Source organism: Colius striatus, chromosome 6 (genome assembly GCF_028858725.1).
Source record: "Colius striatus isolate bColStr4 chromosome 6, bColStr4.1.hap1, whole genome shotgun sequence".
In the NCBI taxonomy this organism is placed as follows: Eukaryota; Metazoa; Chordata; class Aves; order Coliiformes; family Coliidae; genus Colius; species Colius striatus.
In genome coordinates, this window is record NC_084764.1 from 29,025,604 (window position 1) to 29,052,341 (window position 26,738).

General features: G+C 37.0%; 1 protein-coding gene across 1 annotated transcript in view; it reads left to right on the plus strand.

Annotated features, from left to right (window-relative positions):
* Nucleotides 1-26,505, plus strand: part of FLRT2 (fibronectin leucine rich transmembrane protein 2) — a 57,235-nt gene extending 30,730 nt beyond the window's left edge. The window contains exon 2 of the mRNA XM_061998680.1: nucleotides 20,270-26,505. Within this exon, the coding sequence (XP_061854664.1) occupies nucleotides 20,698-22,686 (1,989 nt within the window). The 5' untranslated portion in view covers nucleotides 20,270-20,697 and the 3' untranslated portion in view covers nucleotides 22,687-26,505. The remainder of the gene's footprint in view (nucleotides 1-20,269) is intronic.
* The last annotated feature ends 233 nt before the right edge of the window (nucleotides 26,506-26,738 follow it).

Below are 26,738 nucleotides of genomic sequence, written 5' to 3' on the forward strand. Positions count from 1 at the left end.
TTATGTTGTTTATACACAGAATTTCTCTATTCTGGTTAGAAGCCTACTGATGTACAATTCTGTTTCTCTGTTTCACATGTCTTTGCATTGGTCTCTATGGTTATGTGGGAAGTCTACTTGTACATATTTTACTTTTAACCATAGAAGGTATTTAATGATGTACTTTTTCTATACTTTTTGAGTCCTTGACCACTTTTTTATTCCTGATTCCTAAGATCTCATTCTGCATTTTTTTCCAATAAATTATCCAATTTTTCCCCCCCAAGAAATTTCAGATTCAACTTCCTGGGTATTCAGTACTCCTTTGGTACCTAGCATCTCCAAACCCAGACATTTAATTTAAAAGATTTAATTAAAAGAAGCATTTGAAACAATTATTAAAACTGGTAGGTCAAGAGATCTTTTTACTCTCAGCAGGAGAGTGTCTGCAGCTTATTATTCTAGTTACAGCTGAAGTCAAATTAGACTGAACCTAATGAACAGATCTAGCTTCATGTCTGTTTTTTTATAGGTTTTCTAATGTTCATTGTTTTCTTAACTGTCCATTTGCCATTTTTCTGTTTGATTGGAGCTTCATTACTTAATGTTTCTGCTATATTTGAGAGATGAAAAGTCATTCAGCAGAAAAGTACATTTACTCTAAGTGTTAAATGTTCATATTATCTCCTATGGGCAAAGCCTGGACATCCTTAATTTCATTTATTTAGCATAGAAGACTTCTTTCAAGGAAAATACGTTTATATTCCATGCTCTTTTTATTGATACCATTTTGGGAAAATATCAGCACACTAAAGAAAACAAAAAATTCAGTCCACAAATCTAAGGGGACCTTAGCTACTGGAGACCCAATTACTTTGATTTTTAAGAGAGAAAAAAAAAAAAACCCTTAGAAATTCTGTTTTGAATAATTAAGAATCAAAGACATGTTTAGTTTCCAACCAAATACAATCCTTATAAAAACCCAGATACCATTTAATTCATGTAAGTCATAGGAGAGAAAGCATAGCAGTCAGAAATCAGTCCACTCTTGTTGAAATCCACAGAAACCTCCTGGAGTGGATTGTGCTTCACCCTGGGGACTGGAGAGATGAAGTAGAAAGAATGTAGAGCAAATGCTCAGAAAAGAGAAATCTATGGTGGAAATACAGACATGTGCAAATTTAGTTTATTTTTATGAAATAGAGAAAAGAATATCCAGTACTTGGTTCTGGTTGGGTTCTTTCTCATCATTTCATTGATATCAATGGAACCTTCATTAAGATGGGGGGTAGGGAGGTGGAGAATAGAAGAGAGAAGGAGGGAGAAAAAGAAGAAAAAGCAGTTGAGAAAATGAAACTGACAGCAAATAAAATAGCATTGATTTTGTAGAAAGATGTGAAGATAAATAATAAAACAAGAACAATGCCTGAAATAAGTTAAAGTTTTGGCTGAAGATTTTTAGCAAGGCTGCTAGAACATACAGTGTGGCTTTTAAGTTTACTTCAAAAGAAATCAAGCCATGGCTGCTAGATTTTACACAGTGCATGATGACACATTGCATCACCAGATGAAACTTTGGAATAAGATTTCATTTTGAAAAGGGAATTAGACACTTAAATATCCCATGAAACTGGAGCCCATTATCTTGTTTGTTATTCAGGTCTTTAAAAATTCCCTTGATGCAGAAATAATTGCATGCCTGAATCAACTGACTTTATGTAAAACAAAGTTTCAGATACTTTCTTCAAAATATTGCTCTCAAGCCTATTACGTTTAGTGTCATTCAGAACAGTCCCAAGAAACTTGGCAAAAATTGCCTTTTTGCTTTTTTTCCTAGTGTACCGAAAGTTCTCTCTTGCAGTTTTATGTCCTTATCATTCCACAAAGTATTAACTGTGTTTTTCTAGTCAGCTGCTGTTGTTAGCAATATAACTATTGCATCAATTGCAAAGCGGTATATCTTGAATTATAAAGTGAGATGGAGAAATCAAGTGATGTGATTGTCATTCAATGCAGTTAACAGAATATAGCACTGTAAGTGGTGATATTTGGTCCAGCCCTCCAGGCTCATTGACTTCAGTAACTCTGTCTATTCATGTGCATAAAAATTCTTTCAAGATCATACCCAAGGTTAAAACATGGGAAAATGGAAATGGGAAACTTTACTTCTGAAAACAGAAGGCCAATTGAAGCTAATGGGAAATTTTTCATTGATTTCAAAGGCAATAGAATAGAATCAGAACCATGAAGCTTCATACATGGGAAAGGAATCAATGACTATGACTTTGTACTTGTTTTTCAAAATTATGCTTGTATTATAGACCACCTTCTTTTGCCGATTTTAATATTCTCTGGCTTCTCTTGAAATAAAGCACATAGTTTTGCAAATAAACCTTTGTCCCTTTCAAAAATATAAAATAAACAGGAGAAATAAAATTAAATAGAACTTGAATATTTTAAATTAAGCAATAAAATAAGTATCGCTACTCTACTAACAATACTGACACTAATTTTATGGAGAAAACATACAGGATTAGATGCTATTACAACATAGTAGCATGACTTTTGTTTGATTGTTTTTTAAGAGAGGAAGAATGTTCACATTCTCAAATTTCCTTACCAGATTGTGACATCAGTTTTAAGAAATAAATATTTCTCCACAAATTTTAGATACATTTAGAATACAACCTGCAAAAAAACTTCTACAAGTCCATTTACCAATATTTTAAAATATCTGTGTAATCCTTCAGATTTTTATTTGAAATATAAAAATATCATGCAGTATGTTTTCTACTTAACAAGCACAATTAAATGGCTAGTGTTCATCAATAGAGGATTTGGTCTTAGAAGGAAAAATTCCTGAAAATTGGAGAGAAGAATTACCATGCCTTTTTCTTTATGTCTGGGAACATTTGCATGAGTTTGGGAAGACTTTAAAAACTGACTTGTGAAGTGCTGTTTTGAGTTTATGTTACATATCTTTCTATGAACATTTCCACCAGAAAACCAATCATAGGAATTATGAGCATTGAACATTAAGCAACAAGCTCTCCATAAGACAAATAATAAGGACATTTGCAATAACAGCCATCTTATTGCTATAATTTGAAGAATACTTTATTGTATAATTTTAAATAATATATTTTAGAAAATCATGGTATTTGAATCAAGAGCACTCCAACTTTGGCTTCACAGTTCCGTTCAAAAACCACAAAGACAAATTTGCTTTTCAATTCAGAAAAGGCAGACTTGCAACTTTTCAGCATTTGAAAGGACTTCTGTTGCCCACTGTCAGAGTGAACAAGGTAAAACCAGCATAGTCACTCTAATAGTTGGTACTTAAAATGAAAATGGATTTGAATATATGCTGTGGCTTTTGGCAGTATGTGTTTATGCTGTTCTATTACATAGCACAATAGTTTCCAAGCTGTTCCAAGCTGTCTTAACCACAACATCAGGGAGGTTGTGTACTTGTTTCCTTGCAACCTTGTAAATCATACTGTTCATTTACATACTTTCAATAAACAAGAGAGTTTCTGCAAGTGCTTTTGTTAAACTGAGTTCCCCACTGTGACACCAGTCATCTTCCCTATACTTGCATTGCCTGAGTCTGTCTGAGGTTGGTAGGAAAAAAAGCAAACCAAAATAACAAAGCTGGAACAGCCAAGCCTCAGACCATTAAGGGCCACATCTTCAAAGCTGGATGTCTAAGCAGAGAGAACATGTGGTTTCATTGATTGAATGCAGACTAAGAGACAGGAACTTGTAAATTTTAATTTTACGTGTGCACTTTGCAACCCTTAAGCAACTTTATTTAACTCTGAGGAAGATCTAGCATTGTATTTTTTAGAGTTGCAACACCAGTCGTAAAGGCCAATGGAGACTGAAGAGATATTTTGAGCTGTCCTCATTCTAGGCTGCTCTGAGGATGCAAGAAGACCTTCTGAAGGAAGCTGAGAATAACCTCACAGTTACATAAGATGCCAAAGCCCTTGGCCTTACTCCCGTATATCCCATATGCTACGCCTTATCCTGCATTTTGTGGAAAAGATAATCTGCTTTTGATATTGACTGTGCCAAGGCAGTTTCCTATGAGGAGACTAAAGATTTTCTGCAATCCCTATATTCCGCCACATTGCTGTATGGAGTCCACAACTGAACCCAAAACATATAGCCACTATGTCTCAGTTTCTCAATCTAAACTGAAAAATAAAAATGCTTTTTGAATTCCAGGAGGAGGCTAATAATGCTTGTCATGCAAGGATCATTAGCTAATCCTGGGCAGAAAAGCATCTGAAGCACAAGGCTTCATCTCCCAGGAGAATATGGATAGGGTCATGAAAGGATTCCCAGCATTGTATTACCTTTCAGTGATGAGGCTGCCTGTGACAGTAGGGCTCTGGACTCTGTGACCCAGGAGATGAGTCCCAGACCCAGCATTCCCTTAATACACAAGTGAGCCAGCGAATTCGACTGTCTCTGGCTGGCAGCCAGCTGTTCAGAAACATGGTCAATATTGTTGTTCCAGGGCAGAGCTCTTAAATTCCAAACTCACACATGTAGATGAGTGCTGGGGTGAATATAATTAATTGTATCTTGTATTATGAAAAAACAAGTTCACAAAGTCAGTGCATGAATATATGAGGCCTGGTCTTTTGACTCCTTATTTTGTGAATGAAGATTTGAAACCTGAGAAATTTGAAACACAAGTATTAGAAAAGGAAAATTTCCTTTGCTTCTGCTATGACACTGGCTCAATGAAGCCTGTGATACTGCCACAAACCCTGTTTCTTTGCCCATTGAATGCAAGCCAGCAGAGGACTCTTTATCTCATTTATTTTATCTTTGTAGTGAGATATCTGGGACAACCTACCCACACAGCTTGATGGAGGATGCTGTTTTTAGGTACTTCACTTCATTTTATCTTCTGTTATGCTCAGGAGAGATAGAGTTGTATAAATATTCAAGTGGGAAGCCAGGTAGGATGACTGGATTAATCAGTCATATTTACTTAATATTTAAGAAACACATTGACTGGATTTATGCCTGATTATAAATTCTGACTTCCAATCTTGCCAGTTCTGATTTTATTGTGAATCTTAGAGTACTTGGCATTTCTTTTATGTCTCCTTCTCCTACAACTTGTGAGTCCAGAAGAACTTGAGCTTTCAAGACCTTGCGGTTATAGGGATGTGAGTAGTGCTTGAACTTGTGAATGCTAATGCTGTTCAGGCCACCACAGCATTTCTTAGGAAAAAAAAAAAATCAACAGTTAAACAATGCCATTTATAGCTTCCCTGGGTGGAGGAGTATTCTGTTTACCATACATTAGCAGAGTGATCTCATTTTCGATTGTGTCTGTCTGCCACTTCCAATGTCACCCAAAGACCTTGTCAGAGGAAAAAACAGTGTCTACAAAGAAGAGAGTGTGAAGAATAGACTGTTTTCTATCAAGTGACACCAGTCTCTTCAAGAACCCCTTTTAAAGGTAGGCCTGAGTGCTCCTGGCTCAGTAATTAATCAAGGCACAATGCCGGAGTCAGGAAAGAGAAATATGACTATCATACATGCAGCTGCCTCCTTTTTACACTATTTTGGACTCTACTTCTGCTAAGGAATAGCCTTAAGTTGCCACCTCATTTTTCACCCTACTCATCACCCATCATAATGACTGATAACTGGATGCTGCTGATCTACTCTCAATTAGAAAGGACAACCAGAAAGTGAGTAATAATGTATATGGGTGAGAAGTATGACTGTGCCCAAGAGATCATGGGATATAATTATCCTTTAACAATAAAGCAGTATTTGAAGCTTCGTGTTTGTGTTAACATGGTAAGATCATGTTCACTATATCCTGCACTATCTGATACAAAAGCTGAGCTGATTGTCTCAGAGGGAGACTGAAAATACAGCATAGAAAAAAAATCTTAATTTGTGATCACAAATTTGTAACTACACTTTCTAGAGAAGGAGAAAATAAGCAAGACTTGTTTGCTGCTACCAAGCACTTACTGACTTCCAGTACCATAGCTGTCAAGAGACCATCTCTGGAATTTATTTTGTTTACTTTAGTACATTCAAACAGCAGAAAAATACTGCTTTCTTAGAAAATAAACTTAAAAAAAATGTTATTGTTATTACTTAGGTTAACAATGACAGAGAAGAGTGAAAGTTCTTGAAGTGTTCATCCACCAAAAGGATAGAGGAATTGATAAGAATGGGTGCTGAGGTGTTACTGGTGGTGATGGGATTAAATTTAATGTAGAATCAGAAGAAAAAAAGATGTGGATATCCTCTGTTTTTGTGTCTTTTTTGTCACAATATTATTAAATTTCATTTGTCAACAGTATCTCATTTAGAAAGAGCTAACATTTTTTGAAAACTCTTTTTACACTGGTGCACAACCAAAGTTCACTATTCTGAAGGTTAGTGGAAGATGAGCTCTTCAAAAATATTTTATCTCAAGGAAATGAAGTAAGCTAGTGAGCAAGTCTTTCTTACAAAGGACTCTGCTTGACAATCTTCCCAACAGTTAAAAAGGAAAAGACATAACCTAGCAAGGTCAGTCTTTATATAGACTTTAAATAGCAGCTAGTCTAATGACCTTTTTTACCAAAGTTTGTGCAGGAGACTGAGAGTAAAGATCCCATCTATATCATAAAAAGAATACAAGTGGAATTGATGAAAGAATTTAATGATATTTCTGCAAAGTTTAGAGAAATAAAAATTATAGATGTGTTGAAACTGAAATCCTAGATTCAAAACAGTCTGAGCTTCAAGGCAGCGCAATTCTATATACAGACATTGTGGCTAGGGTTTTTCTCTACAGGAAAGATTCAGAGGTCATTGAAGAGAAGAGTCCAAAACATGATGATATGTTTCAGTTCCTCTGTGGTCACTACTTCAGTCTATAAAGTTTCCAGTCCTCTAAAGTTAAAGCAGGATATTGCTATTTAGAGAACTAGAACTTACTTGAGCCCCGGAAGCACATTTTTGCAATATCATTTTACTATTTTATTTTTGTCCTCACTTTAAAAAAATGCATGGCCTCAAAAGCAGAATAGGGCAATGAAATCTCCCTTTTTCTTTTTGTTTTACCTGGAATGCTCATGAATAAATAACAGTTGCCTGGGATAACATTAATTGGTCAATTTAGATTTAGTATTGTATTTATGGTCATAAACAACTATCTAGAGTTTCAAAATGGTGTATTTGAGCTGTGAAAATTACTTTTAAGCTATCAGATACATTATGGAATGACATTGTATTTAATTTTTGGATCAAATACTCTGCAAATATAATGGACAGGTCCATACATGCTCCATTTCCACTGTTGTGCTCAGTCCCTAATTCTGACCATAAAATGTAGCTCACTAAAACATAAGAAATTCCAAACTGAGAGAGACCAACAGTCCATCTAGCTCAATGTTTTGTCCCTAGCAAAGACAAGAAATTGTTGGAGTTGCTTTTTTCTATATATTTTCCCCCTGCACACCCCCAGCAGTGCCCAAAGCTGTGGAACTGGACATATCAGAGGGTATATCCCTTCCTCTTCTCTTTAAAGGAAACTGTTTAAAGGCAGTGAAATTGTGGAATCCTTTTTGGAGCCTGTTAAAACTCTCTGCTCCACAGACATCTGTGGCAGCAAGATTCATGTCACTTTACTGTCTAAAAGACTACTTTATATTACCTGTTTTAACCAGGTATCACACTAACTTTAATGAATCTTGGTATTAAAAATACAATTTTTATACAGGAATTTTCTTAATTCAGTTCTTGTTGTCAGGCAATGGGAGTCAGAAGCTTCCCCAGTGAAAACTACTATATGTGAATTTGCAGTTCATTTACTATAGGTACCTAGGCAAATGACTTTAAACTTTCTTTTGTTATAGTGTATCTCAATGAGTTGTGGGAAGTGAATCAGAAAGTGATCAAAATAGCTGCAATGAATGTTTAAACATTTAATGCTCAGTCAATCCTTATCTGTGCTTCAGAAGTGGTTGGTTATTAGTAATAATTATGAGCACTATGGCTCTGAAGTTCCTTCCTCCATCATGTAAGCCCTACATAAAAGATTTGAGTAAATTTTTTGGATAGAGGAGAGTTAATGCTTAAAATATTTTCAGGGAATGTGGAAACATTTTTTTTTCCTCCTGAATACAAGATGACTTTCTGCTTCACTGGAACAGAGGAGGGAAATATCTCCCAAGAGGCTCAAAAGCCTTGAAGATAATTGCTGCCAGGGTGGGTTAGTTTAAGCCTATGTTTGGATAGAGCATGTGGCAGTATCTCTCAGGATGTATGGTATTAGGAAATACAGTTCATTTTGATTGAACTAGCAAGGAAAGGATTTCTGAAATAATATTATACAGTAAACAAGCTCCATTGCTGTGAGCTGAGCTCATTCAAGCTCCTAGGAGTCAGTAAGTCTGTTATCCTCTGGAATAACAGCAACTGTTTAATTTTTTGTCCTTTATTATTTCACACCACTTTCTGAATTCAGGCCAGCTACATACTATAATGGGTCAGAGATATCTAGATAGACATAGAATGAAATAACTGATAAATTCCTGACAAATCTAAACTGAAGGGGGGTATGTTTATGTGTATGTTTGAGGGTGTGTGTGTAAAAGCTCAGGTAACTTGCTTTCTTTGTAGTTATGCTAATCCTGAGTGCCACTTCTATTGTCCAAGCTGTATGTCCTGAATAACTATACAGATGCAGTAGCACAAAGACAGAGTAAGAGTGAAGAGGGCTTTGCACTTCATGAGAACGTGTACCTCTAGTATCTAAAATTTTGGTGTAGACATAGGTCAAGATCTAACATCTACAATTCTTACAAGGATACTTGTATTAGGGACCTACCTCAGTTTCTAGTCCAAGCAAAAAACCTGCCAGCAAACTCCCAAATCCCTTAGCAGATCTTCATATGAAATCCCTTTAAAGTATCTAGACATCTACACAGAAAACATAATAGTGTCTTCTTATTTGATTCATGCAGTGACCTGAATAGACAGAGTGCTCTGCAAAAAGAAAACAATAATTGCATTTTTGAGCAGTCATATTTTGCTGCCTGTAGAATAGCTTAAAACTCCCTCTCACTTTTTGGGTTTTTTTTAAAATATTTCTCCCTCTGGCCGTCTCTCAGGTTTTATTGTGCACTGCTTTTCTGCCTTCCTGAACTCGTTTGAGATGTCTAGTTTTGTATAAGCACAAAATGCTGATAAGAATACTACTGTGATTCCCTGCAGTAATGACTGTGCTGAAAAGTAACATAAGGACACATATTGATAAGGACTCCATTGTCTGAAATGCTTTGGCACATGTCAGATGGAATTTTCTTTTCGGCTGAAGGCCAACACCAGGCTTCTGCACGTCTTAGGACCCACTTAAAAGCTATTAGGAGAGTTTAAGTGGTGCACTAGTCTCTTGTCTGCCATCTGCACAGGGCTAAAGATCACCCACTGTGAAGCATTAATGGTAGAGGACTATGTTTTTTGCTCTGCTGCTGGTAGGTGTCATTCCCAAGCCTGCCGGCAATTTTGATTTCACTGATGCAACCACACACAGACCTCAAAGGCAAAGGGGAGAAGTGGAAAAACAAAGCTGAATTACTTTCTGTGCTCTCTTCTATCTTTGTCGGGATTCATTCAACATGAAGACTTTGAACTTCCCAAGTGAAATAAGCATAGGAGAGCTGTTTAAAAAAGTCTTAGAACATTTATTGAGAAAGTATAATGACAGAAACTTTAGGACAGAATACCAAGGATTTATTCTGCTGTGAGCTGCCTCTTCACAAGCACGCATAAATGACAGACTCTTTCCTGTCACTCTGTACATTGTGTAGGAAACTAGACTTACTGCTATTACTGTATCCTCTTTCCTCTATTCATTGTCAGAAGATTTGCAATGCGTATAGCATGTGAAACTCTTCACACAGAACGCTCTTTCCTGCAGCTATCAGCATGGGGCAGAACAGAAATTGGCTGGAGCAACAGATTTCCAGCTTCTGACTGAAACGATGTCCATTTGGCTCTACTTTATCTTAGTGCACGCTTGTATTTGCAGCATCTCTGATCCTTCAAGGAGAGAGTAGAGCAGGAGGAAGACGAAGAAGTGACTTTAAACACAGCTGCAGATGTAAACACCATTTTTCCTTCTCCTTGTCTTTTCTTCCCCAGGGAACTGCCTGCTGTCTGAAATTAAAGGCAGCTAGTAGTTCCTTGGTTGATGTAAACTGTTGCAGCAGGTATTTAAACATATAATCCATACTCCTTCATCCTGCAGGAGCAGTGCTCTTGCTGGCTGACACTGCCTTTGTTTATTACTTTATGATCCCTTAAGACCTCTCATGATCTTGTGGTTTTAATTCCATGGCTGAGAATCATTGGGTTAGAAATATCTATTTACTATTTGTAGCTTGTTCTTATTTTGACTCAAACCTAAAATTGAAGCTACCACGTGTTAAATTCTGTGCAGTCCCATGCAGCCTTCCTTTTTCAAAGAACTTTGAAATTAAATGGGAAATCTGAATGACTGCTGGGGAAAAGTAGTATTTTACCTTTTCACCAAGGGAGAACCAAATTGGAGCAAAGGACCAAAAACTTTGCTCTCTGTCAGTATCAGGACTTGGGGATTCACATCTCCATTGCACCAAACAACTTTTTTAATCCTAGAACTTATTATATTTTCCTCAATCCTTTAATTCATCAGATGTGTACATTCTTAGAATACATTTGGCCATCAGTGTTGAAAAGGGACAACAGAACCCTCTCACTGAAAGCATTTGTTATCATACAGAATTATTGGAATCCTGAATGAAAATGAGCAAAAAATAAGCGGCCAACCCAAAAAACGGTAACTGAAGAAAAAAGGAATTCTGTGAATGCCCTATGTCCTTGATAAACTTGTCTCCCCTACTGCTTGTGGTGTTTCTTTCATATCTCTACTTTATAGGGAATCACTGGTTTTACTGGTGTCAAGGTAAATGGTGAATTTTGAAAGAATGCCACCACATGCTGGATGTTTCTGTGCTGCTGTAAAATAGTTATTGCTATATCTTTAGTGTTTTATATTGCCATAAGATATTTTTTTTCATTCTGATGATTTGTGGAAGTACAAGATGTTTTCTATATGAACTGATGTAGTGTAATTTATGGATTAGAGAGAATAGTGGGCTTCCTCCACCCATATATACAGAAAAGTGTAATTGGATCACTGGGAAAAGATAACAAATCAAGATCTCCAGATCATAGTCAGGCACTATTGATGTTGAAATATTGTACAGTTGATAAATAATTCAGATATTTAGCTGAATATGGATTTCAGAGGCTCAGCTGTGCATTCTTCATCCATCATTTTAATGTCTTTCCCCGTTGTTGAATAGCCATCTGATGTGAATGAGTTAAAAATTTCTTGAATAACTTTTGTTTTTCCTGTTATAGGAGCTCTGTCATCTAAGCAAGATTTGTTCCTAGCTGGTTAACATCTTTTGTTCAGTGGCCCCATAAGAGACTACACCATACATGACAGGTTCTCTGCAGTAGTTAGGGTGCAAACAACTTTATTAATCTTTCTAAATAGATCCTTAGCAGTGTTTATAGAGTAGTTCTTAGCAGCATGCTAAGTAATACTAAAAGTGGAAGGGAAAACCTCCATCTGGCTTTGTTGGAAAGATGAAAGTATGATGACACTTTCAGCTTTATCTATATCAAGGTGCCTAAGAGGCTGAGGGGCAGCCAAGGCCATATTTTCTCCACAGGCCATATGCTACAAATAGAGAAGATAAGAACATGGCAGTCCGCATTCATTTACCTAAGACTCTAAATGAATGATACCCCACAAGGTAATGTGACACCATGCAGAATCTCATCAATAATGTAGCACCATGCAACACATTCAAAATGTGTCTAGATGTTGTCTCCACAGAAGCAATGTTTAGTCACTTAGGTCACTAAAAGCAGCTTTTTCAAATTATCCACAGACATTTTGCCAGACTGCCCACATATCTCTAGATAAAAGCAAACTGTTTGCTTCACAGTGTAGAATAATTTATAGGTAGGGACCAATTTGCTTGCAAAGAAACAGCAGGTTGCCTTCATTTTTTCTTAGTACAAAATGCATTATGCTAAACACAGTACAGAACATTTATGTTCTGAAAGGGGAATTATTTTAAATTAGTTTAGTATTATTAGTTTTTCTCAAACAGATGTGTCAAGTTTTTGTCACAGAAAGCTGTAAGCCCTCTGAAAAAGGGTCAAGAAAGCAAACAAAGAATATCTTTCTTTTCCTTTTACTATGTTAAGTGCAGCTGTCCAGAGGCAGATAATTCCACAGCAACTTTCACAGTTTTAAAATATGGAATATAAACAGTATTTTATGAATGCTTTCATGAAATGAAATTGTGTCAAAACCTACCTTTTTGGGTAAAAGGTCAATTTTTTACTCTTCCTTTATTCTTTTTTCTCTCTCTGCCTCTGGTCATAAATGATCAGAAAGTGTTGGACCTCAGGCATGTTTCCTATTGAAAACAGAATCAAAACTGACAAGTCTCCATGAAAGATTTTAGCTTCAGTGAAGTATCTTTTAATGAAAATGCATTTTGTTGAAACATTAAAGATAGCTTCTCATGTAAGATTCTTGTCATCATTCATTTCCAACTTTCTCAATCCAGCTTTACATCACCAGGTAGTACATTGCTGAGTTTATGGAGTCCTAGATGAGATCCGTCAAAACCATTTTGCCTCAGATATGTCATGGTTTAACCTCAGCTGGTGACTAAGCTTCACATATTCGCTTGCTCACTCCCCCACTGATGGGGTGAGGGAGAGAGTCAGAAGAGTAAAAGTGAGAAAAGTCACAGGTTGAAATAAAGAGTGTTTAATAAATAAAGCAAAAGCTACACACAAGCAAAACAAAACAAAGGATTCCTTCGCTACTTCCCATTGTTATGCATCTCCAGGAAAGCAGGGCTCCGTCATGCTTAATGATTGCTTGGGAAGACAAACACCATCACTCCAAATGTCCACCAATTCATTCTTCTTCCTCCAGCTGAGCATTCCATATTGTGTGTAATATGCCTTTGGTCATTTGGGGTCAGCTGTCCCAGCTGTGTCTCCTCCCAGATTCTTGTGCTATCCCAGCCTACTCACTGGTGGGATGGGATGAGAGGCAGAAAAGGCCTTGTTGCTGTGTAAGCACTGCTCAGCAGTAACTAAAACATCTTTGTGTTATCAACATTGTTTCCAGCACAAATCCAAAACGCAGCCCCATACTAGTTACTGTGAAGAAAATTGACTCGGTCCCAGCCCAAACCAGCACAAACATGAAATCAGTTCTTTGGGAATGAAAGACTAGGGAATTAATTCATTATGGTACTAAATAGATAATTCTCACTTTTTGACAAATTCATTAATTTTTGAACACTGCAGCATTAGACTGGTTAAAAACTAGACTAGGCCTTGGGGGAAAGTTAATAAAGACACCAACAGCCTACTAGTAGGTGCAATATTCCATTTAATATGGGTACTGGAGGTGATCATCTGTTCCTTTTTACCCACTGGAGTGAAAATATCATGATGGTCACCATCTGGAGTAAATTTTCAACAGTCAGAAATTTTATAATGAAAGCAGGGATATTTTCTTATAAACAAATGCTTGGGTAGTCAATGACTTTGAGTTGCCTTGAAGTCCTGCACAATTCAGAAACTCAAAACCTGAAGTTCTGCATATCTCCTTCTTCCTTGTGTTCTTTGAGAGGAGCCTACCTCCTTGTGCACAGGAAATAAAAGATTTTGCTTTTTAATTTTCCACTTGTGTCCTCATTACTTTAAAAGATACAATTAGCTGAAATAGTAGTTTCTGATGATTCTTACATTAGAATTCAGGACTCTACAGGCAGGAAGTCTTCAGTAGCAGTTTTCTAGAACTCTCCTTCTGGTTCTGCCAGAAGCTGAAATGATCAATAACAAAGGTCTATGCACAATTAATCTGTTCAGACAGGCATTCAGATTGAGTGGTGTGACAAACCCAAAGATACATTTGGATGGATAGCACAACAGTGTTCACTAATGAATGCAGCCTGCAGGAGGATATGCACTATTTATTTCATATTTTCCATTAGATGTTCTATAGTCTTTTATTTCTGTTTTGTATTGCTAAAAATAATCACATTCTCTGACATGTGTTGACTGGAATAAAAGTTATATTGACCTGTAGGGCATCTGTGTGCATAAGCAGGACTGAATTTTTTTGTCACAGACTGGAAACACAGATGTTTTTGGGCTCAGAGGTTTATTAATTATAACAGGTTATATGGTCTTGATGAAGTATGCAACATCAAGTTTTGAGAATAACTTCCTTCTTTAATAAATAATTAACAGTTAAAGTAAATGCAGGAATGAAGATACGTTAGTCTAGGCAAGCTATATTCTCCATGTCTAAACTTTGGTGCTTCAACACACATTTATGGGCAAGTTTGAGAAGCTGAGTACATGTGGCACAGCACATGGCATGGCAGGATGAATGGCAGCCTTGAAGACAGCTTTTCCTGAGGCATTACTGCTATTGTTCTTGTTGCTATTTCAGCCCTGCTTCCTGGAGTATAGTGATCACTCTAGTGATTATGTCTTGTAGTTTGTTCTCTCTTTTGGTCTGTCACTGATTTCTACTAATCTGTACAAGGAGAAAAAATGCTGTTGCTGAGCTCTATTCCTCACTGCTCTCTCTTTCTTTTTTTTCCAATGCTAACTCTCTTCCTCCCCCTTCCTTTTGCATGCCTCCTCATACCAATGCAATAATTGCACTCTGTAGTTAAAATACAAGTAAAAAGATGTCTTGGAGCATGAAGCATATCAAATGCAAGCTGGAAATAATGCTCATTAATAGAAATTAGAAATATTCCTTTTCCCAGAAATGAAGTGCTATACTGCTCAAATACCTTGTCAGATATGTAACAGAGATGCTGTCAAACAAGCCAGCAGTCACTGGTAATCCCAGACATCTGTGGGGAAGGAGAAGTATGTGTATATATGTGGGCACAGACAAAATTGGATGAAAAAGGGTCCCTTTTTAGTTTTTTTAGTTGGGGGAGAAAAAGTTTCTTGCTGCCTTCACGCCCCCTCCTGGCCAACAGTACTTGGACTCTGTCAGATTCCTGTTGACTGGCAAGAACCCATACATGACCCACATTTCCAAAGACAAAGCTTTTGTTGATTATAATATCATGCCTTTTAAAAGGGATTTCCTGAAGCCTGCATCCTTCTGGGAAGTATGTCTGCTTAATAATTTGCAGGAATGTAGCTGGAAAGAGATTAAAGGCTTGGAGGAGCTGGAGGATAGGGAAGAGCAAAGGGGAGAAGTATGGTAAATGACATCTTTACACCCATTGTTGCAAGATGTACCACTTTCTAAACTTCTTCCTGTCTCTACCAAGGCAAATCCAAATCCATTTCACTTGCCTCCATCAGGCTTCCTGATCTGAGCTTTTAAGAATAAGTGCAAACTGAGGGGCAAAACCAGAAATGTCCTGATAAGAGCAGAAAGGATCATGGAAGAAGAGCTCATTTGTGTACATTTGCTGAATCATTTTGCTAACAGTATTGCAAAGGCAATAATGTCTTTCTCTGCCAGAATCTGTCCGTATAGACTTCATAATGTCTGCAACATTGTACAGAGACACTTCAAGGTTTCCTTCCAGTACTAGCTACCGATCATTATCCTGGCATCAATATTTGCTTTAGAAGAGGTCACCAAGGATGGTTTCTTTTCCTCTTCACCTCTTTTTCTTCCTCCTTGCCTCCTCTTCTAATACAATATATATCCATAACTATGAAGCAGCCATAACAGCAAGCATGTAAAAGGGATTTTTTAAAAGCTTTTTTTTTTTCCTCTGGGTCATTTTCTCTGTGTTTTTGATGCAGGGATTATAGCCTTATGTTAAATCTTGAACAAAAGTTCTGACCCGGGTAATTCATAGAGAAATATACACAGTAAATGATTACCTAAGGTTCCTAAACAGTTTAAAAAAAAAAAAGGCAGGTTGTGTAGATGTGAACTCTACTTACGTGAAAAAAAGCGCGATTTGTCAGGTATTATTCAGGTATTATTTTGTTACCAGATGATAGAAATAAAAAGTTATTTTTGTTATCACCAGGAACTACACACTAGATTTCAGAGGAAAGGAGTTAGATTTACTCTCTGATTGTCATTCAATTCCAGACATAATAGTCTTGTACTTACTGTTTGTTATAGTTATGTAGGGTAAGATCACGTCTTGATTATGACCTTGGTTTGCACTGCCAAGAAAATTTTTGCCAAATGAATTGGTGCTAAATAAGAGTCACTGACTGGTAGTAGTAAAAAACAGTAGATATGACCATTTGGATTTGGTTTTGTTTGCCTTTCGAATTATGTTAGATGGCACTCACATTCAGATAAATGGATGAACTGCTAGGAAAAGTGTTGCTGAGTGGTTGGAATACCAGAGAAAAAAACCTTGGATTCTTAGGACATGATTTATTATTTTCAGGATGCTTTGAAAATGTCAGGATTCCTATCCTGAAAGAATAGCCAAACATTTGTAATTGTATTCCCTCTAAAAAGTTAATAGCCTTAATAGCCTTAATAGTTAATAGCCTTAGCACGTGAAGGCTAATGAAGACAGACAACCTGGCTTCAGGAGCACAACACTACTGTGCTTGGAATGGAGGGCTGTAATTATTCATATGCACGTGGTGCTCTGTATGCTATCACTTTCCTTTATTCCATGTTATCTCCTCTCAACATTAATAGGTTCTCAGGACCTTGATTACTATACCTAGGACTACATGTTTGGAAGAGTGCAGCATGAAAGTTGGGGAGGATGGCCCTAAGGGTGGCCTTGGAACTTTAGACACTATAGACACAGACACTGAGGCGATGCTGATCAGTGAAGTAGGAAAGAGTTCCATAAGTTTCAAGACCTGCCTGGACATGTTCCTATGCGATCTGATCTAGGTGAACCTGCTTCTGCATGGGGATTGGACTAGATGATCTCTAAAGGTCCCTTCTAAGCTCTACCATTCTATGATTCTAAGCAGGCTGCTAGTGTCTTGTGGGTTTTTTTTGTTTTTTTTTAATTCCCTAGATAACGCAAATTAATGATTGAGTAGCATTTTCAGTAATATATTAATTATTTAAACTTGTTTATTGAAGCTAAACTGTGTCATGGCTGCACACAGCAGGGTGAATAAAACTTGAAGTTGTGTGGTTGACTCTGACCACACAACTTAAAAAACTTCTAAGATTCTGCTTTTGCAAATAATCACCTCATTCACTGAGAGACTGAATTAATTTCGTGTATGAGTATTGAAAACAGAGAGCTTACTTTAGAAAGACAATATGACATGGGTGAGATGAAAGCTCAATTACTCTACCTGCCTTCAGATATGGCATTTTGCTAAAGAAAAAACTATTTCAGCCTTTCCAGCCGTCTGGAATTTGAAGAGGATGCTTTACCTTCACAAATTTTCTATTTTATCTCAAGTAAATTTCTCAACTCTTCTGTTTTTTTAATGTCTTTGGTATAAAGGGATGTAACTCACTTTTGCATTATGGCCCCTGAGATTTGCTGAAAAATACTGAAACTATGACCACCACTATTAAAGACTACTGAGATAAAGATTTCCCCTCCCTAAAGTGTTTAAACACATTCAATTGTATTCTTGCTTCCATATTTCTTCCCTCTGTCACACTACAGTCAACCCTAAAGTCATAAATATCTAATTAACTTTGTCCTTGTGCTGTTGCTGAATACAGTAAACAATACCAATGCATATTTTCCCTACTGAGTTTTATAGTGTCAGTTTATGGAGGACTGATAGCTGGAGATTAGACATTAGAATATTAATTTATATTAATAAAAGGACTCTGTTTCTCACCATCAAGGGGCAGAAAATAGTAGGAAAGTTTTAACGGATTTCTAGGGGCAAAGTCCATGTAACAATAAAAAGCAGAGAAATTCCAGAGTGTCAGCTTCCAAAGTGACATGCTTAAGTATCTGTCTGGTCGAAACTCTTTTAGTTGTAGTATCTAATTAGAAGTCTTGTGTGTTTTACCCAATTTGCTAGAATTACTACTGAAATCTTTAATTCAGGAGCTTCATTTACCTAGGTGAGAGGTACTCTGGACTGAGTCCTTAGAATAAGGTGAATGCATAAATCAGTTTTAACATGACATTCCCTTATTAGGAGATTCCCAGCAAACCAGGAGCTGCATCTGACTGTGGCTGCACATTCTCAGCTGGGCTTTCTATTATACCCGGGAGTCAAATAAAACCTAATCAATGACCAGACTTAAAATCAAAAGAGAGCTCAGTGCAGGCTATTGGCCCTCTTAGGAGGTGCAGACTATCTCTCTCTGATGATGGGAGTGAGAGAATCACTATTATTACTCTGTGTGGTCCAAAGCATCTTAGAGGAAGCTCTGCACATCATTTCTTATTTTAAAAAGACAGTGTCATGACAGATCAGAGCAGTTTGATCTAGATGGGAGCCAGGCCATATTAAAGGCAGATAAACTGTTACACTTAGGATTATGTTAGAATGTAATCCTGTTAGAGTTTCTCTACAGTATCACATCATCTTACATAATTGAAAAGAAACTACTTTTGACTGAAATATGGCTGCAAGAGAGAAAACTTTGAACAATGGGGTAGCAAATCTTAATATTTCTAGAAAAGAAGAACGCTCATTATAAGATGCATTCTAGTCTTGACCCTGATGAGTGATGATACTCCAAATAAATGTGGTAATCTACAAGTGCAAGTTGGAGGGTTATAGTGGTTGGACTCCTAAAGCAACTTGCTACACTGTCAGTCCATGAGGTTGCCAAAAGTAGCATTTGGGACATGTTACAAACTGCATAGCTGTAGCAGAAGAACAAGTTTGCATGCCCTACTGCATTACATTTATTTCTGAATTACCTGGATGGTGATTAACTGCTTAAATAAAGGGAAAACAAAAAATTCTTAAAAAAAAAAAAATCTGTTCACTGAAATTATGATTTGCTGAAATACCAGACAATGAGTTTTGATTTGGGTAAATAAAATCTGGAAAAATACTGTGCTTATGTAACTACAATTCAAGACCCTGAGAGCTACATATGCATGGTACATATCAAGGTTTATATTCTTCTTTAGTTTCAAGTATGTGAAAGACATTTTTTCTATTCAGTCATTGGAAACAATACATGACAAGATGAGATAACACACAGTACAGTATGTTTCATTGCATGCTTTAGAGTTGAATTGTTTGACTATACAAAAGAAAAAGAAATACTAACTGGGAAAATAGAAGCTAAAAATTACACTTAAAACATAAAAATAAAAAATACATGTTACAGAACTCATCTATACTAAAGCTAATTAATTTCTTTATTTTGCCATTCACAGGCAACTATGTAGCAGAATTAAAAGAAGTATCTAACCTTGATGTTTTCAAAGAAAGTGCTTTCCTACAGAACTGCAGTAGTTCGAGCTGATGTCCTAAAACAGTAGCTTAGCAGATGTGAGCCTGTTTCATTTAATGGAAAGCTAATTCTTAAGTCTGTTGACAATGCAGTTCACATCAGAAACAATATCAAGATACTAGTTTTAGGAAATACATGCCTTACAGCATAGTATCTTGTATTTGTGGATTACCATACTTATTAAAAAGACTCTTCTCATAAGTAGCTAATTCACTGTAGTGAGGTGCAATAATCTGGCAGTGTGCATTAAGTTGGAGAATATACATAATGGTATTACAGAAATAGGAGCAGAACATCCCAGAGTCTAGTAGGAGATAAAAAAACATAGTGTGATTAAATAATATGACCTAAAGTGTAGTCTGTCAGGCATCGGCGAATCCCATCCATTGAAGTCAGTGGTTCTGCAAAAGAAAAACACATACCTGAGCAAAAATTTTCAGTTGCACAGTTTAGTTTTAGATTTGTAAAATGCTTTAGTTTTAAGATTTGAAATAGTCTGAGAGCACAAATACTGGAGGTACAATCTGCAAACACAAGTAACAGATCTAGCTTGCATTGAAGTCACTGGAAGTCATTCAATCACTGTGATTACTTTGCATCAAATCTATTTCAAGACTATTTAACAGTAATTAAATAATTAAGCTAATATTTAATATTAATACCTGTTTTTACCAGAAAGCCATAAAGAACGCAACCTTAGAATAGTCTTCTAATGTATTTGATCTTCCCTATTAAACATTTCATGCTATTCAGCCTTTTCTTTTATCTTTTCTTTTACAGGCAGGCCAGATCTGGCAGATAGCTGATATGAGGACTTTATTGACTTCAGAAAGCTGAGTGTAACACCGACAGACTTCAGTGAAAGGAAATAACATCTTTCCAAGCAACTCATACACAGATGACTTTTGGTAGCTTTAAATTAAGCTGTTGCTCACCTGCAAAGACACGACTCTCATTTCTTTCAGCACACATGGAGGAAGGCAACAAAGTTTGTAATCCTGGCTAATAAGACTGGCTTTTTTATCAAAAGTAGAAGGTAGACCAATTATAAAAGGATTATTTTATACTTGGCCTCCAGGACTTTAACTCTGGCCTGAACATTGGACATAAGTAGAAGCCAATTTTAATGATCTGAGATTCTACTACCTGTGCTTTATTGTTGTTATCAATTCTTAAAAAATTTAGTACTTTATTTCTTTAAATTAGAAATGGGTTTGTGGACTAGAATGTGGCCCACAGATTGGGCTATTCTCATGAAATCATGGTTTATCTTTTCCCTGGGGCTCTACATGCAGGTGTCCAAAACTTTGGCCTGCCCAAAAGTATGCCGCTGTGATCGAAACTTTGTCTACTGTAATGAGCGAAGCTTGACCTCAGTGCCTCTTGGGATACCAGAGGGTGTAACCGTCCTCTACCTCCATAATAACCAAATTAATAATGCTGGATTTCCTGCAGAGTTACACAATGTACAGTCTGTGCACACAGTCTACCTGTATGGCAACCAATTGGATGAATTCCCCATGAACCTGCCCAAGAATGTCAGGGTTCTCCATCTGCAGGAAAACAACATTCAGACCATTTCTCGAGCTGCCCTTGCTCAGCTTTTGAAGCTGGAAGAGCTTCACCTGGATGACAACTCCATCTCCACTGTTGGCGTTGAGGATGGGGCATTCCGGGAAGCCATCAGCCTCAAGCTTCTGTTCTTGTCCAAGAATCACTTAAGCAGCGTACCAGTAGGCCTTCCAGTGGACTTACAAGAACTTCGAGTAGATGAAAATCGAATTGCTGTCATTTCAGACCTGGCCTTCCAGAATCTTACAAGTCTGGAGCGTCTGATTGTGGATGGCAATCTCCTTACTAATAAAGGTATAGCTGAAGGCACCTTCAGCCACCTCACCAAGCTCAAGGAATTCTCAATAGTGCGGAATTCGCTGACCTACCCTCCACCCGATCTTCCAGGTACACATCTGCTAAGGCTCTACTTGCAGGACAACCAGATAACCCACATACCACTTACAGCCTTTTCAAACCTCCTCAAGCTGGAACGTCTTGATATTTCCAACAATCAACTTCGAATGTTGGTAAAGGGGGTATTTGATAATCTCCGCAACTTGAGGCAGCTCACTGTAAGGAATAATCCCTGGTTGTGTGACTGCAGTATTAAGTGGGTCACTGAATGGCTCAAATATATTCCTGCTTCCATCAATGTACGGGGTTTTATGTGCCAGGGACCAGAGCAGGTCCGAGGTATGGCAGTCAGGGAACTCAATATGAATCTGTTGTCATGCCCCACCACCACACCTGGTCTGCCACTTATCATCACCCCAGTCCCAGCTACAGCCATGCCAACTACGTTAGTTCCCACCTCATCAGTTCCCCCCACAAGTAGCAAATATAATCCTCTCACGCCCACCATAGTCACACTCCCTACTGTGCCTGAGAGGGAGGACAGAGAAAGAACGATGCCTCCTATATCTGAACGGATTCAACTCTCTATCCATTTTGTGAATGACACTTGCATCCAAGTTAACTGGATGTCTCTTTTTACCGTGATGGCGTATAAACTCACATGGGTTAAAATGGGCCATAGTCTTGTAGGAGGAATTGTTCAGGAACGAATAGTTAGTGGTGAGAAGCAACACTTAAGCCTGGTGAACCTGGAGCCCAAATCCACCTATCGGATTTGTTTGGTTCCACTGGATGCTTATAACAATTATCGAACTGGAGAAGATACTGTCTGTTCAGAAGCCACAACTAAGGCTTCCTTTTTGAGCAATGGCAGCAACATCCCCTCCAGCCATGAGCAGACGACCTCTCAGAACCTGGGCTCCCCATTTCTGCTGGCAGGGTTGATTGGGGGTGCAGTGATATTTGTCCTCGTGGTCCTGCTCAGCATTTTTTGCTGGCATATGCACAAAAAAGGCCGTTACACCTCCCAGAAGTGGAAATATAATCGGGGCCGTCGGAAAGATGACTACTGTGAGGCGGGGACCAAGAAGGACAACTCCATCCTGGAGATGACGGAAACCAGCTTCCAGATTGTCTCCTTAAATAATGATCAACTCCTTAAAGGAGATTTCAGACTGCAGCCCATTTATACCCCAAATGGGGGCATTAACTACACAGACTGCCACATCCCCAACAATATGCGATACTGCAACAGCAATGTCTCAGACCTGGAGCACTGTCATACGTGATAGTGAGGGGAGATGGGGGTTTCTAGGACAAAGAAAAAAAAACTCTGTAAAAAATAACCCCTCAACAACAATGAAAAAAATTACATTTGATAAATGTTACACAGATGCATTTATGCATTTGAATACTCTGTAATTTATACGGTGTACTATATAATGGAATTTAAAAAAAGTGCTATCTTTTCTATTTCAAGTTAATTGCAAATGGTTTTGTAACTCTTTGCTTTTTAAATCTTTAAAAAATATTGCTAAGTACTGTACAGGGTTGTACAATAAGAACCCAATGTCATGGCAAAAGAAAGAATGACTCATTCTTCAAATATTAACCACTTTACTGTCGAAGCTGAGGGATGTTGTTTCTAGGTGTCCTGTAGTACAGGAAAATAAGTGCATATTAAAACAGGGTCACTAGAAATGAACAGAAGCAATTCAGATAAAATGGGTACAATCCTTTTAACTTGAATCCTGTAGTTGCTGTTGAGCTTCAGAAAATTAGAAATACTTCTGTTTCACTTTGTCAGTTCTGCATTTCATTCCTCCAACTGAAAGCTGGAGTTCTGGGTGCTACCAAAAAGGTTACTTTCTTGTTTGATTAGTTTTCTCCCAATATAGTCTGAAAAGGAAAAGTAGACAGAGCTCAATGTCAAACTCAAAGTGACCTTGATTTTTATTTTCAAAGGTATTCTGAAAATGTCTCCCAATACTATACACTTTTATGATAGAAACAGTTCCTATTTTTCATGATGATTAAGAAGCTTTAGGCATTCTCTGACCCTTGCATTCTCTGACCCTTATCAGTGGGAGATGAAGGTTATCAGTATGTAACAGATAGGTGTCATTAAGTTACACCTCTATTTAATAGAGTAGCATTTGTTGACACAGCATGTTCAAGTAAAGACTGAATGAGAGAAATTCCAAATGCGCCTAACTCCACAGTATTCATGCAGAATTTAGAATCTAAAAATATAAATTGTTGAAAAACATGATGCAAAATATGATGCAAATGCAAAGATTATTGTTGACTTTTATTGTTCAAGCTCTGTTTGATTCAGGTGTCTGAGTTACGTTTGGTATGGAGAAGTACGAAAAAAAGACAGAAAAACCAAATATTTTCAACAATTATTTATTATTGGAAACTCTTCAGACCTATTATGAATTGAAATCTGAGAAACTGGTGTATAAATCTTGTTTGTCCTCTCCCTCTTCCCCGCACCCCATTTCAAATGTAGGAGAGGACACTAACTAAGCATTTGATTAGCTCAGGAATGTTAGGAACACAAGTAGGCGTTGTCCCTCTGAGTTATCCTTCTTTTATCTCAAGTTTTTGGAAGTTTTCCACAATGATCTGTGCTTTGTAAGCAGTAGGTGGGCTTAAAATGTACTTTTTTATTCCCTCAAATTCTTTACCTTCTGAGTCCTTGAGCTTTACATACACTATGCAAAATGTCACTCATTAAAACTGTGATGCTGCCTTCAAAATTATATAATGTTCCAGTTACTCTATTGACTCTGATTGTCAAGAGCTCTATTTCTTACCAACTCAGTGATGGAATCTAGTTCTTCCTTTCTTTCAGTCAATTTTTTTTAATGTAGCTCACTTTTTTTCCTGAGCTTGGGGACAAGTACAAGTTCACAGCAAAGAGAGAAAACAGAAACAAACTTTCCTGAGGGACTAGGGAACCAAAAAGAAAACTTTGTACAATGACCAACTAAGGACAAGGAGAACGTGTTAGAAGTGGGGTGGAAGTAAAGAGTGAAAGACATTCATCATGGTACGCTTAGACTTTTCACTTTATGAGGCTGCTTATGTTGGGAGAGAGGGTTTTAATCCTTTCCTTTACTCATTTCACTCAATCCATTATTGAAGCCCAGCAGTATATGAATGTGCAGTTTCTGAAGTTCAAATCACATCATAACACTTATTTTCTGAAATGGCAAAATGAATCCAGTTACCATTGAAAGCAAAATACAATCATAATGTAGGGAAATAGATCCTTGCCCCATTTTATAATTACATTTTCAAATTCCCCTCTGTATTCCGTATATTTGCTATTTTCTCCAGCTATAACAGATATTTTAGGCAACCTGTGTGGTTACTGTAATAGTAAAGTCACTAAAATTTTGCTCAATAAAAGATTGACATATGATTTCAACTTGTGTACTCTAGGTAGAAACACCTATGCAAAGTAGATCTTTTCTGTGACCTATTTAATGACGATTCTGATGAGAAGCTTGATACTATTGTTTGTTTAATATGTTTTAGTTGAGAAAGCCTACAGTACAAGCAGTAAATAGTTGTCCTTCTGCATGCTACCATTACATGCTGGAGTTAGTTTGAAAGTAAGTAGAGACAGAGATTCCCATTGGATGTGGATGTAGTATTTAATTTCACTGAGACAACTAGCTATGTGCTAGATTTCAAAAGGCATCCTTTGAAAGTATGTGCTTACTAAAATTTTGTACTTCAATCACTGACGCTGGAGGCATCTTTGTTCTCCTTGATGAATATCTTCTGTTCCAGGCCTCAGGATACCATAGTTTCAAAATGAGCGTGGCACCTTATTTGTAGCAAGTGACCTATTCAGGGAATACAATTGTACTGCAGGTGAATCATCCACACACCCAGACTGATGACAACAAATGTGGTTACTGTCCCGATAGGGTGAAAAAAGAAGGCAATCACAAACTGTTCATTCTGATCTCCAGTGATGAAATGTATATATCCATCTGTGGACTATTACTTTCTTACCTAGATCAAAAATCAAAATTATGTTAAAGATAGCATAGTTTGTGCTTCTTTTCAGTATGAAGAATACTATATGTATTTTGACATGAGATACTGGCAAAGTTTCTTTCCTATAAATACTCTTCAGGAAAAAAAGCAGCAAGTCACGTATACCAAAATTTGTGGACAGAACTGGGAGTATTATCTAAAAGAATTCATAGTTGTACTCAAATGAAAGGTTATGTATTGAATTTGAAGAATATTTCTCCCAATTTTAATTGCTGTCTAGTTTCAAAACAGTTAATATATTTCAACTAGAACAGAGTTTGAGACTTTTCAAAGTGCAAGCCACACAAACAGCTGAAACTTCATTTCAGGTCACATGGGCAATTTTCAATAGATAAAATTATCTTCTGGTGATGTAAATTTAAGATTAGTATCTTTTCCTTTTACTTTGTAGAAACAGGGTTATCTTGATCTAGTGCAAGTATCTGACCACAAATATTAAATAATAATAAAGGCTGTAAAGAAGTCCTATTATACATGAGTGCGTATGTGACTCATGCACAATGTTCACTTCCAGATGCTGATTTCTGGTTCATTGGACTTCAGAACAAATGAATGGTTTACAGACAAAATCTCATCCATTTTACATTGTATACAGGTAATGGCTGACATAAATGTACAGAAAATATCTGAGTGGAATAAAATAAAGGTTTATATGAAATTATGTTAAAGCAGTGTCATCACATTGCTGTGGCCAGTGCTTGACTTCCTTCTGGAGACTTACATATTTACAGACATGTCCTCATTTTCAGATTCTGTCACTGTAACTATTGTACCTTGCATGTAGCTCTCTGGCAGTAAGAAACATGTGACGAATACATGGACTTTATGTTTACAGGTTCTTATTGGGGACATTATTATTGAATGTTTTCATAAGAAAATTTAGGGATTGGTTTACTTTGGACTAAAATCATAGCAGCAGTTTTGCCTATAAGCTGATAAAGGACTACAATGAATGAAAAATGAAGTTAGCATGTGCCATTTGTTACTGGAGTAATTAAACTATATTTTTTCTCTCAATCATTTTCCCTTTTCATGAAAGAAAATTTCTCCATCTGAGAAATGTATCAATTTTAATTTTTCAAGCAAAAGAACTTTATCCATATTGTATTCTTGTTATGGTTTTAAAGGTCTACATAAGTCACTTTTTTAATGACATTGAAGTGAAAGTTCAGTCTCAGCTTTTGACAGTGAAGTGGTTAATTCCCATTAAATTCTTCATTTATAGTACTTCTTCACCTTAAATTTAACATGGAGATATTAA